This window comes from Miniopterus natalensis, chromosome 6 (genome assembly GCF_054644295.1).
Source record: "Miniopterus natalensis isolate mMinNat1 chromosome 6, mMinNat1.hap1, whole genome shotgun sequence".
Lineage (NCBI taxonomy): Eukaryota > Metazoa > Chordata > Mammalia > Chiroptera > Miniopteridae > Miniopterus > Miniopterus natalensis.
Window position 1 is genome coordinate 64,286,835 of NC_142086.1, and position 17,782 is coordinate 64,304,616.

The window sequence follows — 17,782 nt, forward strand, 5'->3', positions numbered from 1 at the left end:
GGATTATCTCACAAATTTACGGGGTAGATATTAGCAACTATTCCCATTTTAAGAAAGGAAACAGGCTAAAAGGTTAAGCATTAGCTAGCAAACCAGAGCACTTTACTATCAAAATATCTTTATTAACTTTTAAAAAATCAAATCACCAAAACCTTACTTAGAGAAAAAAGCCAAAGAGAGTATGACAATAAAATACTGGGTGAAGCTTTTGTCCTAATTATGTAAATGTAAGACTAGACATAAACCATCAAGGTAACTGGGATGGACAGAAGGAGAAAAGCAGCAAGAAGCAGACACACTGGGCACCTCCCCAGAGAGGGACTTCACACTTCCTGGGAAGCAACACAGTTTGGCACTGATGCAACCCAGTCTCATGACATTACTCAATCCCATTATGACAGCTGCATCTATGATCACGGACTTTCCTCCCACTCCTTCCATAAGCTAGACTTTCTGCTCTGTATCTATCAGTGTTCACCAGCTCTTATGGAAACCACCCTATTAATAAACTTCCAGTTACTCAGCAGCAAGCTGTGTATGAAAGAGGGCTATCAGGTCAGCATACAGAATGCCTGCTTGCAACAAATGGCTGTGCCTATTCATGTATAAAAGAAAGGCCAAAACATACTGTCCAAAATAAGGCCCCCAAACTTTTCAAATATCAGGGATACTCCAAAACGCTGAAAATGATTTTTCATCAATATTACACACACACACGTAAAAGACTGGTTTGTCCTGAAGCTAACTACCATATAAGAGTTATAAAATGAGCTGGCAAGTTGGTAGAGTACTTCAGATTCTCCTAGAAACTCAGACTCTCTCAGGTTAGAGTCTCACTGGAGGACCGTGAATTAATTCTCATCAAATACAGCTTTGAATCAATCAGAAAAATGTGATAAGGACACTGGGGGATAGCCTGCAGAAAAACTTATATTTTCAATTCTAAATGATTTTTCAAGTAAGGCCAAACTGTTCATAATAACATTTCAGATTAGCAACCCCCCACAAACCCCCTCCAAATGCAAAAGAAATGGGTTTTCAAGGCACTTTCTTATATAAAAAAGAAGCTTCAAAATCCTAATCTTGTGATAGGAAGAAATATTTCCATTAATAATACAGACATTCTACAAATAATTAGTCAAATACTAATAAATTACATGTTCAATGTAATGAAAGTCTGCAAAGATTAGGAAGGATTTAAGGTATTTATACTATAACAATTTCACTTTCAAACCAGCCGAATATTTTTGATGAAAACACTGTTCGCAAATTTAGCCAAGGCAAGGGTTCAACCAACCTTAGAAGACGGACTTCGTTTGCGATAGGTCCTCTTTCTTGGTTGTAAGCCAGTAAAACAGAAATTCCTTATTAATATTCAGAGCCTGCTTTAAAAGAAGAGACCATATAGAAGCTTTGCTTATGAAGTCATAGGCGATCTCAGCTTGTAACCCCTAGCTATGACACACCACTCATGTAATTTCTCAATAAACAAAGCAAGAGGCAGGGAACATTCCCTAGGACCTGTCATAAAATTCTAAGAAAGGATGACAGGTCAGTGTTTCAATGTGCCAAACAAGTCTAATAAATGTACTTAAAGTACAAAATGAGAAGAAAAAGCAACATTAAGGTCCCTGTGGCAGTCTGGATGCTGAACCATACAAGGAGGGGTGGGGGTGGGAGACAAACAAGGAGATTCAGAAATGTGGAGCTGCTCTCAATGGGGTCATTCAGAGCCCCTGAGCAGAGCGTGGCGTTCATCAGTGATATGGTTCCCACACTCACTGGGCAGAGGGAGGATGAGACGCGGAGCTGAAGAAGGCTCAAGGGGAAAAAGCAGGAGAGGGAAAAGTTCCACACTCTAATGGCATCTAAGCTATAGCTATCTCAAAGGGGCTCTCCTGGAGTTTCCCCTACCATACATCCTGCTGTCCTTCTGAGATCTCAGCCCACTTAACAAACATCAGCAGAGTAAATGGTCTTAGTAAAAGACGTCTAAATTATTGTGGGCAAAAAGCATTAGCAATTAAGAATCTTTATTCTTTATTAGAAAAAAATGGCGATTCCCAAACATCTTACTTTGTTTTATCTTATAAAATCACCATGACATTCACCTATTTTCTTCAGGCTCACAATGTGTATGTAACAGTCTTAAAACACAAATAAAAATTGTACTATTATTACAGGATCCATATGAAAGTTCTTTAGACTCTAAATATGTTTCTCTATAGAAAACAGATTAGCTTCAATTATCAATGTATTTGGACTAGGAAGTTCTTCTATAGACTTTCAAGACCATCAAAAGCACTTAACTGGACATCTTTAAGCTCCCAGGACAATATTTAAAAGAAAAATCATCACACTTGATGTAATGCCAGAGCCAGTCAAGGGTCTAGTGAGTAATTATCAGGCTGTGTGCTGGGGGACAGGATGGAGGACACTGTTCCCTGTCACAACTGAGTTTACAGTCTAATTCAAGGGCTAAGGAAAGGTTTGCACATACACTCAGACTGTTATATGCAGTGCTACCTCTACCTGCTCCCTCAGGAATGCAGAGAAAGGTCAGGATGAAACCCAGTGATCCGGGAGGGCTCCTGGAGGAGGAGACAGGCTAGAGCCTTAAAGGAAGTGTGGTATTTGTTTTGGCTGAAGGATTTTACAGGGAGCAGAGAAATGGCCCAGATAAAAAGATGGCATGTGTGGGCAGGAAGGAAAGCTGCATTGCCAGCACCTCAGCCCAGACAAGGATATGAAAATAATGGGAGAGACCTGAAGCTGCCCACTATTAATTCCCGACTTTAAGCAGAGGCAAGAATTCATATTGATTGCTAAGATTCTTTTTGCCCCTAACAATTAGCTCTTTGTCTAGGATGCCATAGGTATAGTGCAGCCTCCCAGTGAGAATAAACTATGACCTTTTGTGGCCCCTTCAAGACCTATGATTCATGTTCTATGGAAAATATTGAGGAATATTCCATTAGAAATGAATCTGCTTTCACAGCATATTGTATGTTTCCTGTGTTTTTCTTCCTTCATTATCACCAAGGACATTCCCATGAAAACAAAATCTTGTTTTTTCCCCAGAGTAACAATACTTTTTATATTGATTTGCTTTGAATTTCCAAACTGTTTTTTCACGGCATCACAATGAGCTTCTGAGGCCTTTCTAGTGATGCCATAAATGTTCTGTAGAAAAAAGTATTAGGTAACAAATTCAACTACAAGCAAAGGGAGTTAACCTTTTATAATGTAATTTCAAGGTTTCCAGAAAGGCACCCCTAACCAAGTCCACTCCCCCACATCAATACCTAACCTGCTGCCTAGGGCTGAAATAGCAAAATTCTTAAGCTGACAGTTTCAACTATGGCATAAGCAATAGGTATGACTTCAAAATTTCCAGGAAGGCCACCACCACCAACCGCCCTGCCCCACCCCCCACCCCACCCTCAACAAAAACCACTTCCCCACCTGCTGGCTGGTGTTGAAAGAGCATAGAGTTTTGCTCTCTTAACTTTAATCTCTAATAAAATGCAAATGTTTCTTTCAGGAGTTTCCACTGTAGTGTGACTGAATTGCAAATGTTTTCCTAATAGGTTTTTTTAAAAGGCAGGCAGGAAAAGATTGCTTCCCACTGTACTCGTCCTCTCCCATGGCACCCCTTCTCTTCCAACAGCTGTAAGGCCTACCAGAAAGCTCAGCCCACCCCAACTCTGGGACCAATCCCGACTTGGGGCAGAAGTAACTTAAGGAGCTCTAAATCAATACTCCCTGTATCACACTGCCTGCTCTTAACTCTGTTAAAGACTCAGTTTCCACCATCCACTTTTGCTCTGCAAACCATCTCCATCTCATCCTGGCCACCAGTACTCATCCTGGTATCCTGCCCAGAATCCTGTTACTCCAGGAAAAGGAACCCACCTTGCTCTTGTCACATGCCCCAAGAGAATGGAGCCTACTATTTGAGTTCATGCTTCCATGAACAGAGCAATAAAGGTCTCAAGCTTTGGAGTCAGACACAGCAGAGATGAAAACTTGACTGCCTCTTTCCAGCTATGTGACTTTAGGTGTGTGAATCAACCTCTACAAGGCCTCAGCTTCCTCATGTGTTCATATCACACCCATTAAACATGAGTGAATACATAGCATGGCATAAGAGCTGAATAAATATTAGCAATGATAAGGACCCAAATCACAATGAAAGGATAATAACATAACAACTTATGTTGCAATTTGCAAGTATATTCCCACATTCTGTGTTGACTTGCTCTACCCACCTGGAGTCAAGCACTCACTAACTCACAGGAGAGTCAGTCAAATGAAGACTAGAAGTGAGGCTGCAGGGGCTGAGTGATCACATGTTATGCATTAGCAGCAATCAATGGGTCTGGACTCAAAGTTCCTTCCAGATTCTGCAGTTCATCCTGTTTCCTCAGTGTTTCTCCAACCCAAGCAAACCATGTGATTCCAGGTCCTAGTCCCTCTCATAGTGCCCTGTGTCATTTCAATTAATTGGCCCAGGTTCCACCATGCCCCAAATGAAGATAACCATAGTATTGGGGTTTTTAGAAGAGAACAAAGAATAGGAAGGCTGGGGAAGCCAAAGATAAATGGCTTTAGTCAAAGGCATTTTTGAAATCACTGAAAGGGGTGTTAGTGTCACTTATCTTCAAGTATCATCATGAATAAACACAAAGCTCCCACTGTGAACAGAGCAACATACTTGCAACATTCCCTGCAGAGTGCACCAGTTATTGACATGGACTCATATGAAAAGTGGGGGAGAGGCTAACTAGATCAATACACACACATACACATACACACACATTCCTCAGACACTAAAAAGTACAAGAAGGTGGCATGAAAGTGTGGATTTTATACATGTTGATTTATTCAGCAATTTGCTTTTATAGATTCTATTACACATACCCAGTTGTAGAGGGACACAGTCTACCTGCCAATTCAGGAGGCTCCAATGATACCATACCCAGAGGCTCAACTGCCTTCTTACTAAATTGAAAACCAGTTTCATTCTAACAGGTGAAGTGATTTTTCGTCTGGTGTGACTTTTTTAAAGATAAAGAGTAGATTCTGAGTATCATTTGGTGATAATATCCATCTATTAAAGTACTACAAGGAGATAGAAGATGCTATATCCCATACTATTTTAAAATATCATTTCCTCTCTTCTTTGACCTAAAGTTTGTTTGTATAATTTATCTAAAAACTAGGTTTGGTTTTAAATGGTTTAGTACATACACCACAGATGAATTTCAGGGATACAAATGGTCAGAGAAATGCAATCAGCAAAACTTACTAACAAAATGGTTAAGTCATATCAAATTAACTGTAATTAAAACTCATTAGGCTTGAATCTTGAAAATACACTCATTTCTTATAAAAAATGTTTATTCCTAAATTTTAACTCATATAGGTATAAAAACAAGTAGCGTACATACAAAGCAGCATGCTCTATTATGGAAAGCAATAGAAAAGCAACATTTTCCATTCAGTTCATTATAGAAAACCAAACAAAGGGCATTTCCCCTCAACTGTTAATATATTGGTAAGCAAGTCCAGGTATTGAAAATAAGCCCTACGGCCCTCGCCAGTGCGGCTCAGTTGGTTGGGTGTCATCCTGTACACCAAAAGGTTGCTGGTTCTATTCCCAGTCAAGGCACATGCCCAGGATGCAGGCTCAATCCCCAGTAGGGAGCATGTAGGAGGCAGAAGATCGATGTTTAACTCTCACATTGATGTTTCTCTCTCTCTCCCTTTCTTTCTCTCTAAAAATCAATTAAAAATATTTTTTAAAATAAATAAGCCTATGATCAGATTCCAGTCCAATCAATAACCTAGTATTGAACTCAATTACATATCACTTTACCATAAAAGCCCAATCACTGCCAAAAACAGCTCTCACGAACAGTGCTCTCCAACACAGCAATGTTTACAGGCTAAAACAGACCTGGATTAACCTTCCTAAACAGGATTCCATATGGATCAGAGTACCTAAGACATTTCTTTCCAAAGTGAACTACAGAGACGGAGCACTGGTATTACACAAATTAAAAATTAACTGAAATGCTCAAAGAGCTGTACACATATAAAGAACTACACCTACATTTAGAACTTATTTAGATGACAAGATCCTGGACTCTGAGGCTATAATGGAATAAGACTTTGGAAATCTTGGGAGGGGGTATTTTGTATACCCCCATGAATACTGGGGGTAAAGGGGGAACGGTGGTGGGCAGCTTTCTAAGATGGCCCCCAAAGATTCCTGCCTGCTGGTATTCCCACCCTGAATCTCCTTTCTTGAGTGGGCTGGACTCCCTCTTGCCCTCTAGCTGCTGCTATGATGAAGCCAGCTGCAATAATGTAAGTGTCCCCATGGAGAGGCCACTTAGCAAAACACTGAGGGAAGCCTCCTGCCAATAGCCGGCAAAAAACTAAATCCTGCCAACAACCACTTGAGCAAGCCTGAAAACAGGATGACCCTCAGACATGCCTTATAATGACTGCAGCTCTAGCTCACACCTGTATTTTAGCATTTTAAGAGGCCCAGAGCCATAGGACACAGCTAAGCCATGCCCAAATTCCTGACCCACATAAACTGTAAGACAATAAATGTTGTTTTAAGCCACCAAACTCAGGAGTAATCTGTTAATATCTATCTGTTAATAACTAACAGATAGTTAATATAAATTTTACCTCTCAAAAATCATTTGGATAGCATCACAATATACATTTAAAACTTTTAAATAATTTGAAAAAGTGCTTCCTGTTCTCAATTGGAATTTTTCAGGCCTACCGAATTCCATAATATATGAAGCCTCTGTAAGCTTCCCCAAGTTAAATTAATTCACTTAAAGGTCAATAGAATACCAGAGGTATTTAACCCCATCCCTTCCCTCATGTGTAAGAGGCCTACATCAGCATTAAGGAGTCTCCTATTTGACAGAAAAAGCAAAAAAAAAATAAAAAAAATTCCAAGGTAAATTTTATTTCTCGAAAAGTCACAGATAACCACACTTTGCTTTCCTAACATAGTAAAGGAAAACTCCTTTGATTAGAAGGAGTAAAAGCCTCTTACCTTGAATGCACTGAAGTGTTCCATCCTCCGCTCTTATCGTAAAAGTCTCGCCTGGGTTAACTTGAACGAGAATAACCTGCCAAAATAACACATTAATTTCCATTTAATACTAGAACATCTGGGATCTTGCTAAGTTTTATTACCTAAATTTATGTAGTAGACAGGAAGTATGTGGCACAGAATCTTGTACAAACAAAACGCAGGCTATGTCTCAGACCTGGTTCAAATGTGAGGGGTAAGCACAGGCATTTGAGTTTAGCTAAGTGAATTCTCCAGTGTTGCTTATGATGATATGTAACTCAAAGACTCAACTTTACAATACTTTTTCTTTCACACAATTTCTTTCATTCTTTCACTAGTTTAAAATGACAGTTTAAAAAAAAAAAAGGCTAGAAATCATACTTATAAAGGAAAATTGCACAGACAAATGAAGTTCTAACCTAACACTGCTGCAAACTATTCCCAAGTGTCTATTACTTACATGGGTTATATGACTCTATTGTGTAACAATAGAAAGCAACTTATTAAAAAAAGTTTGAAAAAAGTATCTGTGTATAGGATCTAGAAATAATGAACAGTACAAAATTAAAAAAAAATATTACAACTAGGCCCCACCAAACACCCAGATTTTTAAATCTATTACCTAAATGTCAGTGTTTTGGTCATATGAACATAAATATTTAATATTAAAAGACAACATCCAAAAGACTGGACCATGCAAGGCAAAGGCATAGTATGTTCTTTCAAGAGCCTCAGAGTTTTAGTTCTAATCTAATTTAGTTCCTCTAGATAAAAAGAGGAAAATCACTAATTTATATGTAAATACAAATTAAAGGACATAATCCAAGCTCAAAAACTGTGGTTAAAAATTATCATGTGCAAGGTTGACACGAATAAAATATGTTACTATAAGTTTCTAGAAACTGGAAAGATGTGTCATTCACCTTAGAGTTCCTAGAGGAAGCTTTGTTCCTCCCTGCCTTGAAACCACCAACATACTGTTCTCCAGTCTGCAATGCTCTTCCTGTCCTCCCATCTCTGCTCACTACCCACCTTACTCTTTCCCCAACCAGCTAACACCTGCTCATCCTTGTGAGCCTAAGAAATGGCATTTGACTCTCAGGAAAGGTTAGGTCCCCAACAGTATGCTTGTTCTCAAAAACAAAACAAAACAAAACAAAACTCCATTTCTCCTTCCTAGAATTTACAATTGCAGTTAATTAAGCAATTATGTCAGTGTCTCTTTCCTTCTTTAATCTAGGCTCAAAAAAGCACAAGATATGGCAGAAAGTAAGTGCTCAAAGCTATGCCTGGCATAGAATAAAGTGCTCTATAACTATTTTTACTGAATGAATGAAAGTTGTAAAACATAAGGAAAACCATTGCAAATAATTACTTTAACTTAGAAATTAAGCTTTCTTTACATGCAATTTAAAAAGTCAATTTTATTTACAATATGTACCACCACATCTGTTTTGTAAATTTATTGAGATCAAAACCATTTCATCTTTAAAAACTAAACCTTTAATATCCATGCATTTTGATTCTTCTAATAATTCACCATGGGAGACACTGCTGGCATATTAAGATTTTTTAAATCAGGAAATACATTAACAGGAGAAAACAGGATTACTCAGCGAAAAGTAGTCCAAATTTCATCCCTGGTGCTTCTCATTACCTTATAAGTTATTTCAAGGCAATCTATTTTTCTTGTACCATAACTATGTCAATAATCTTTCAGTCTTAAGTATTCAAAACTCTCACCAATGTAAACACATTTACCATTTTAAGAACTCAAAAGGAAATCCCTTGGTGTCTATAGAGTAACTAAAACATTTCTGTTGCTTTCTTGAAACTGAGCTTTTGAAGTCATTTCTAACATGAAAACATTTTTGATTTAACTTTATTTTTATATTAACATTGAACATAACTCGACTACAATGGAATGAAACAATACTGTAATAAAGAAAATTATCCATGCCTTTTTAACAGTCCATAGAAAAATTCTAGCATCACCGTAACAGAGCAGAAACCACCTGCTTTGTGTTTATACCTCTAGGGAAAGGCCTATAATACATGCTGTAGAATTAATTAGTTTGGGGGGGGGGGATCACTGGACACCAAGACTGTGTCCCAGATATTTTTTGACAACCAAATTCACCTCATAATTGTCAGATGAGTCTCGAATGCTGGTTCTAAAAGTAGAACTCACCAATATTATCGAAAGTCCCAGGCCAGAAAAGGGATTGCTGAACTGGGGTATGATGTTCCAGGTTCTGTCACATTATCTGTTTATCAAATTGCATAAAAAGGGTCTGTAATGATTCCTTAGTGGTTGCTGACACCAGGCCACATTCAAAGAATGGCCCAGATGCATCCAGCCACCAAAAGTCATTTATGCCTTCCCCTCTATGCTTTTGTTGAAGCCAATTCCAGACACCCATCCCACTTCTTCAGGGAGAAAGATGACAGGTAAAGGCTTTTAAGCATCCTACTAAAATACCTCCCTTCAAATGTTTAGTTCCTGTAATTTTCCCTGCTGCTGGGTTGCTGTGGCAACCAGATTATAATCTACCAAGTTACCTCAGAAACCAAGCAAATCTCCTGTGTCCCAATATCAATTTTTCTTAGTAAGAGCCAAAGTCATTATTTGAACAAACTGTATTCATCATGCACCAAGATATTTTAAATGAAAGCATTCTGCTTTACTGAGGCAGGCTGACCTCCTTGCTGTTTTCACTGTCAATAAAGAAGAGATAAAAATAAAAATCTGACACACACCAGCCCAATGATGTGTCCCTGACAACAGACATGAATGAGAGGGCGGCAGGCCTTGCATCACGAAGCCTTGAGGAGCATGAGTCACACCCTGGCAGGCTCTCTGGTACTTAACCTTCTGTATCATACAAGTCAGCCTCAGTCTCTGTCTGTCTGTCTGTCTGTCTGTCTCTCTCCTCCTGTCCCCTTCTCTTCCCCCCTTCCTCCTTTCTCTAGCCACAAAGCAGACATAATTGTTATAAGTTCTTTTAAATACAGAATGTGAAGCATAACATCACTGTCCAAACCTCATCATTTTTTGTTCACTCACTAAGCATTTCCTGCTTTTCCAAAGTCAGCATTAGAACAATTCATGCTGTATTCTGTGTCTTGTCAGAGGAAGGAAAAAAAAAACCAAAGATTTTAACCACTGATAGATTTTTGCATCATAGATGTTAAAATAGTACCATGTTAACCAAATTATTAAGAGCATTCTTCAGGCCCAGCCAGGCGTGGCTCAGTGGTTGAGCATCGACTCAGGATCCAGGCGATCGGGGTTCGATTCCCGGTCAGGGCACATGCCTGGGCTGCAGGCTTGATCCCAAAGTCAGGGGCATGCAGGAGGCAGCCGATCAGTGACTCTCTCATCATTGATGTTTCTATCTTTCTATCCCTCTCCTTTCTTCTCTATGAAATCAATAAAGATATATTTAAATAAAATTTTAAAAAGAGCATACTTCAGGCCACTATTGCTTCATCGGATCTGTTTCAAATCTGTTAGTAGTGCTACATGAACCAAACAACCCAAAATAACCAAAGGCAGTTTATCAAGGCTTAATGAAAAATAAGTGACCATTCTTCCAAAGTCTAAAGAAACAATAAAATAAGAGATAGGATTAATATAATTGAGTAATAGGCTAAACACAACATCCTGGGAAAGCTTTACTCAGCAAGATAACTGAAACAGGTGTAACAGATCTTTCATTAAAAGTCAGTCTAAATCTGCCCTGGCCAGGTGGCTCTGTGGTTGGAGCAACGTCCCATACACCAAAAGGCTGTGGATTCAATCCCCAGTCAGGGCATATACCTAGGCTGCAGGTTTGATCCCTGGTCGAGACACACAAGGGGAGGCAGCAATATTTCTCTCTCACATCAATGTTTCTTTCTCTCTCTCTCTCTCTCTCTCTCAAATCAATAAACATGTCATCAGGTGAGGATTAAAAAATAAATAAATAAATCTAAATCTGTTTCTTACTAAATAGAAGAGGAAAAGGAAAACTACTTTTGCAATTTAAATTTGGGGTGGTTGATTAACCAAAAGATCAATAGTATTTCCCTCCTGAAGGCAAATATCTAATTTATGCCTCAAATAAAAAATTACCAGCCAATGACTAAATAATCACTGTCACGTATGTGTCCATCACAAACGCTTCTGCTGGGACACTACTACTGACTGACCAAAGATGAAATGTTACATCTCACCATTCTTAAAAGTTAGATCCAATATCGACACAAATCGAGATAGGAGAGGAGATCCCATTTCACTTTTGGAGCTTTTTTCAACTTGCCAAACTCTGTGAGGCTTGTTTTACTCTCAGCTGTTTCATGTGTAAGTGAACACTTCTTACTCTGAGCCAGCCTTTATGATCATCCAACAGATACCTTTAGTGGAAAAAGTGGTACAACCTACAAGCTGCAGAAGAATTCCATGTAAGGAAGGATTCTATCCAAGAACATCTAATAACTTTTAAAAACTGACCTTTAACTACATGAGAATAGTAGCACCTTTTGTGGTCTGTCTGTGTGCCCCCCCCCCCCCCCCCCCCTGCATATTCTCAAACTACAGAGAAATCCTTGAGAGCTCCACCCAGGCCCTAAACCATCCAACAATACACACACTTGAGACCTTTGTCTTTATGTCACAGACCACAGTTGGCCTCAAGCAACACACCATTTGTTTTCTCTCTTTTCTCCAAATCAAGAAAATGAGCTACAGATAACCAATAACTATCTTTGTGGTAATAACATGACACAAAGAAAATGTCCCAAGATTTAAAATGTGAGCAGGTAAAATAGGAAGATGACAGGAAAATACTGATCAGCTAACCTGCCCTACTTGAAGCCTGAACCCAAAGCTGGCAGAAAAAGAACACACCAGACCAGGAAGCCTCCAGGGGTAGTTACACACTGGGTCAAGGCACAAGGATATGTACAGCATGTAAAACTCTTCCTTGATTTGTTTCTTCCTGGGCTATAGGACCCATTCCATTTAAAGTAAGGAGCAAGAATAAATACTCCAGTGCTATAAAATTTTTAATACTCTGATTTCCTCAAAGGATGGAAGGTTCAAAAACTGTCCCCCTCAATAGATCATTTCATCTCTCAAATTAAGTCAGCATAATGCAAGCTAGTTATCAACTCCTTTTAACAGCTGTTTTTCTACAATAATTACATAAATAGCTATTAATTATTGAACCTGTATGCTCTTCCTGGAAGGTATTACTAACCAGACTTTAAAGATAAGGAAACTGAGGCTTAAAGAGGATAAGTAGCTTGTCTAAAGTCACAAAACTACAAAATTACTGAGCTAATCCTGAACTCCAGCACCATCTGACCAAAATGCATGCTCTTGTCTTCTACGTACAGCTTCCCCCTCTGATGGGGGCGGGCTTCACAGAGTCAATACTCTAGGGAGATACTTCAATAAGTAGCTATAAGGAAAGCGAGCACGTAACTGGGTCAGAGGCATGTCCCCAAAGACTGAGGACATTCTCTGCTAGGAAATTTATGCTCACTCCCTGAGCCAGAGCCCCTTACTCCCCTTTGGCAGTTAAGTGGTAAGGAATCCCACAACTAACAGCAAACAGTTGTTTTTATATTGGGCAGGATTTATTCTCATAAAGTCTTTGTCAAGTCCTTGAATTCCCTTAGAATCCTCAGAAGCAGCAACAAGCTAACCACTTGATTATCACAATCACTAGATGCCATTTCTCATGGCTCAACAGTAGGCATAAGAAAAACAAAGATGACTCCTTGAAGACTGAATCTGAAGTTTCTCTTCCTCCCAAAAGTCACCTGCCATTAACAGAAAATGCAGGAATGGATTAGTAGGTAACCAAAGAAAAAGAAATCAGGTGAGCCAAAGAGGACATTTTTAAACACTGAAATTACACCACTGCCTGCTGAAAATATATACATTCAAGAGTTGCATTTCATCAAATAGCTGTCCTTAGACGAATTACTACATCTCGGTCTTAATTCAGCAAATATTGAGTGCCCAGAATGGGTCAGGCATTCCCTCCTCTAGGCAATGAGAATAGAGCTTTAGATAATACAAAGCTCTGCCCACCTGGAGCTGATAAATGGAACTTGCATGGGTTAAGGTGGGGAGGATGATTTAAATAAAAATATTTACAGATAGGGGTAAGGGCTATAAAGAACATACAATGGCAGCTTGTAAAAATTGTACATTTCTACTCCCTCTAATTGTATGCTGTCTAGAATAAAGAGTTTCTATTACAAAAAGGGCTGCTGTTTGCTAAGAATAAAAATATAGCATTAACTTAAATGGAAAAAATGCAAAATGTAATATAGATGACCAAAACTAGGTTAAAAGCCTCTTTTAAGAGAACCACAAATGCCAGAGTCTAAAGTTTCAACTACAGGACTTTCAAGATAAAACCAAGAATATAAAAGACCAAAATTCCATGTAAGCTGAAGTGTAGCTTTTCCCTGGCTAAGAGTTACAGCTACCAAATATCCTTGTGTATTTGAAGCACCATGACATTCAAATCTTTTTCCTCCATTTTATTAAGCACAGTTTTCAGATTTGCTGAGTACCAAAAATACAATTCTTCTTCCTTTAGTTAAAAATTACGTTTCACTGAGAACAAAATTTGGTTCCTGCCATCACCATTTCAGGGTGAATTCTTGTCAGAAATGTCCATCGAGTGAGGTACAAGCCCTTTCTAATCCTCAATTCCATCCATGCATCCCATGGTCCCGAGATGGGCTCTGGCCAGTGATGAGGAATCAAGAGCTCAGGCCACTTTTCTGCTAATCAGCCCTCCCCTGAATGTGCTTTGCACACTGAATCTAGAAAGTCTCCCTCGATTTAGATACAGCTACCTCATGTCCAGTTTTGTTTGGCTGAGAGAGTAACGTGACCCATTCTAATGGGCTTAATTAATGTCACACATCTCTGGAAAGATGTCCACTAAACCCAAGCAAACAATTCTATTGTGAGAATCTCAAAAGTCAGTGAAGAAACATATATAACTGCCTATATCCCAATATTCTACTATTTTTAAGGCCCATTTCAGTGTTGGTCACCTTACCTCATTCATATAACACAGTTCTACCCCTTAAGACATAATCACGAAGTAATGTGCCCATGAAGAATGTTCTCATCCTTATAACAGAAAATCAGTTCCCGATACTTTAAATATCCTAGAATTAACTATTTTACTTACTATACTTTAGATTAACTAGTTAAAATTAACACTATTATTGCCTGATATTTTGTGCCCAATAACATAAAATCAGAAATAAATACAAATATGAAGTATTCTGGGGTTTTGGAAGGATTTTGCAGAAGAGAGAGGAGGCTTTCCACTTCTGTGCCACTGTAGAGTATATTATCACTTATTCAGGCCTTGACTTTGCATTGATTAGTAAGTTTATTTAAATCAATGCTTAATGCAATTATTGAACCCCTGATTATTCAATGAAGATTTGCTGAGTAGTTACTATGTTCCAGGCACTTTATTAAGCACTGATAATTCTAAGATGAGAAAGATGGAATTCTACCCGATTTCTACCCAAGACTAGAAAATACAATTAACTGAAACAAAGTATGATTAATTTGCCATTAAGTGCTATGGAAACTGAAGAAACTATGAAGAAATCAGAAAAAGTTACAGTTGGGAGTAACATCGAAAGGGGGAGTAAGAGACTTTAATTAAATAAACAAGAGAACAATTACATAAGCAAATACACGGGAGGCCTGAAAGGTACAATGTGGTTAGAATTCAGATATGCTAGAATTTCAAACTAATCTCATTTTAGTTTCAATTCATTTTTGAACTAATTGTTTAAAAGTCAACTAAGATACCCAAGATACACAGTGGGAAGAGTAAATCAGAAAAATCACACCTCAATAAATTTAATTTAAAAAATAAAATTAAAAAGGAAGACTACAGTTGAGTCCCAGCTCTGCTAGGTAAGACACTTAACCCTTCAAACTCAGAATTTTCTCATCTGAAAAAAGAGATAATACCTACCTTATATGAGTGCTTAAGAAACACAACAACCCTAGTACAGTCCTGGTGCAAGGCCTTACACATAATATATGCTCAATAAATAACTTATTAGTATTTCCTTTTCTTTATATTTCTTTAAAGAAATATATTTCTTTATACTTCTTGCTTATTTTATTAACAAATCTCTGTTAATAAAAATGTGGCTTCTCATAAGAGTATATTTAAAGAAAAAATTTTACTGAATCTGCCATGTTTCATGTTCTCATTAAGATCTAAAACTAGCCAATTCTCACCTCTGACCAAATTTTCTGTCTGGGAAACATTCTGGCTTTCCTTAAAGGATCACCTCCCAACTGATTCACATTCCAGGGTCTGTTCAGCTTCCCAGCAACAACAGTGACTTTGGAATTCATTCACAGAAGTTCTGAAATCTAAACCCTTTACATCTACAAAATGGTTTAAATTACTTGGAAATGCTTCTAATTAAGATTATCATAATGAAAGTCAGCAATAAAAAGTAATAAAATAACACCACCGTGTGTGGAAATTTCCTATTAAGTGCTCGGAACTCCAGGAGAGGAGCCTTTTCTGACCCATAAGCTGCCTTCTCAAAGCACACAGGAAGAATTAAACTTGGCCAGATTCTCTAAGGGGCACCAGGCACTGGCCTTTACAAACACTTAAGCAACTAGTTTGAGAGGCTATGCCCCATACAGTCCAGGAAAACAGAATTATACAGCTGGATACTTAAGACCATTAAAAAGTTTAAAGAAAACGTCCAGATTTAGGGTTTCAAGGCAAACAGACTGAAAACACTCTTCAAAAAAAAGTAATGCTTTAAGATTTTCCTTTCTAGATTTTAGTCCTAGAGCTTTGTAAGCAACTGTTGGAAAGCTCAGCACATTTATACTCAGTCTTGGAATAATGACATCCCTGAGTGCATACACATGCCGACTTGTACAAATGAACATATTATTCCAATTCTTCCCTCATTCTGCACCAAGTCCAAATTCAGGGCTGACACTAGTCTCTACAGACGACGCAGGAAAAACGTGACAAAGATTTTCCAGCCAGCCCCTCCCCTCCACGCACGCCCTCAGCACACACAGGCACACAGCCGATTCTGTGCACGTCTCTAATTCGGGGCCAGTTTATGCACCATGACATCAGTGCAGTATAATGAGCCAAATTTAAACTCCATCTGGGACACATAACGTCCAGGCACACTGTGACTTCTTTTGTTTATATACACTGACTAAATATGTCTTGGTGGTAAATGAACTAACTCTTAAGATTGATTTCTCGAGGACTCCAAAACAATATTCTGCACCCCTGAAGCAACTCCCTGCCTCCAGTTCTCTTTCCAAAGCTATGCGTAAGTGATTTTTAACAGAACACTTGATTTTGAAACATATAATTAACATCTTGAGAAGAGTCAAAGTCCAAGCAGCCCTTCATCAATCTAAAATAATAAAAAAAAATTTAAAAAGAGGAACTGGCTAGCAAGAGGGTACAGTATCACGGTTCAGGGTACAAAAATACTCGGTGACACAATTCTGTATTCCTAAGAACAGGAATACCCAGAGGTAAGAGATTTAAGAAATGCTCATACAGCAAAGTGGCCATTTTCTTTCTCTTTGAGGATCAACTTAAGATTTTTTAAAAATCCTGGCATGACTGAGGAGAAATAATTATAAATTCAAAATGAAAAACAAACAATTTAATAGGTTCAAGTCTTACAACAAGTTTTCAGACTTCTTAAGACACAAAAACTATGCCTCTGGGGTGATGTAATTTTTGAATGAAAATGAAAGGCGGGGTCTGGGAGCAAAAGAAGGCAGACAAAAAGGGCCCCTTCTAGGTCCCAGAGTGAGTCTCCCAAGGAGGAGGACCACCTGCTACCCTTCTCTGGTCACCACCATCTCAGCAGCTGCTGACCCCAAAGGGAACTGCTCCTCTGCTGCTAATCTCAGGGAGACAACCATTCCCCAAGGAAAGAAAGGGAGCAGTTCCAAGACCTGGGCCTCAGATGACTTCACTCCCAACCCCTCCTCCAAACTCAACTGCTGCCTCCAGACCTCAGACTCTACTACCAGGACTGCTCACTCTGCAATTCTCAGAAGCTCCAGAGTCAGAATCACTGCCTCTTTCCAGTTAATATGAAGGTCATGTGACAAACAGGAGTAAGGAGTACTCTTCTTTGTGAACTTTACCATTTACTACTGTGCAAAACCCAGTCTCATGTCTCTCCAGACTGTGTATCTGAACAGGACAAGAGAGATATGCCAAACCCAAGCAATTCCACCCTTCCTGGAAGGTAGGACATAAGTGGATTCAAAGCCCAGTGCTGTGACTTGCCAGCTGCAAGTACTTAACCTTTCTGACCTCTGATTCTGTCCATAAAAATGATCACCCCCTTATAGAGTTGTGATTACTGGCTGAAATGATGTATATAAGTGCTTAGCACCTTTACTAACACCTCATATGCCCTCAAATAGCTTCCATTAGTTCCCTCTACCATAGGGGGAACAAAGAAATCAAAATATCAAACAAAAGCCATTCTTTCTAACAATTTAACTTATTGACCACAAATAAGCACTTAACTAAAACCTGAGACTAAAAGTCAGATGATAATCAGCAAGATTACAGAGTAACATTTAAGTTTGAGGTGAAT

The 17,782-nt window shown here is 38.6% G+C and overlaps 1 protein-coding gene across 4 annotated transcripts in view; it reads right to left on the bottom strand.

The window, feature by feature from the left end:
• FNDC3B (fibronectin type III domain containing 3B) overlaps positions 1 to 17,782 on the bottom strand; it is a 294,875-nt gene that overhangs the window by 197,479 nt on the left and 79,614 nt on the right. For all 4 annotated transcript variants that reach the window (XM_087818325.1, XM_087818324.1, XM_087818322.1 and 1 more), the window contains exon 3: positions 7,091 to 7,166. In XM_087818325.1, the coding sequence (XP_087674451.1) occupies positions 7,091 to 7,166 (76 nt within the window). The remainder of the gene's footprint in view (positions 1 to 7,090; positions 7,167 to 17,782) is intronic.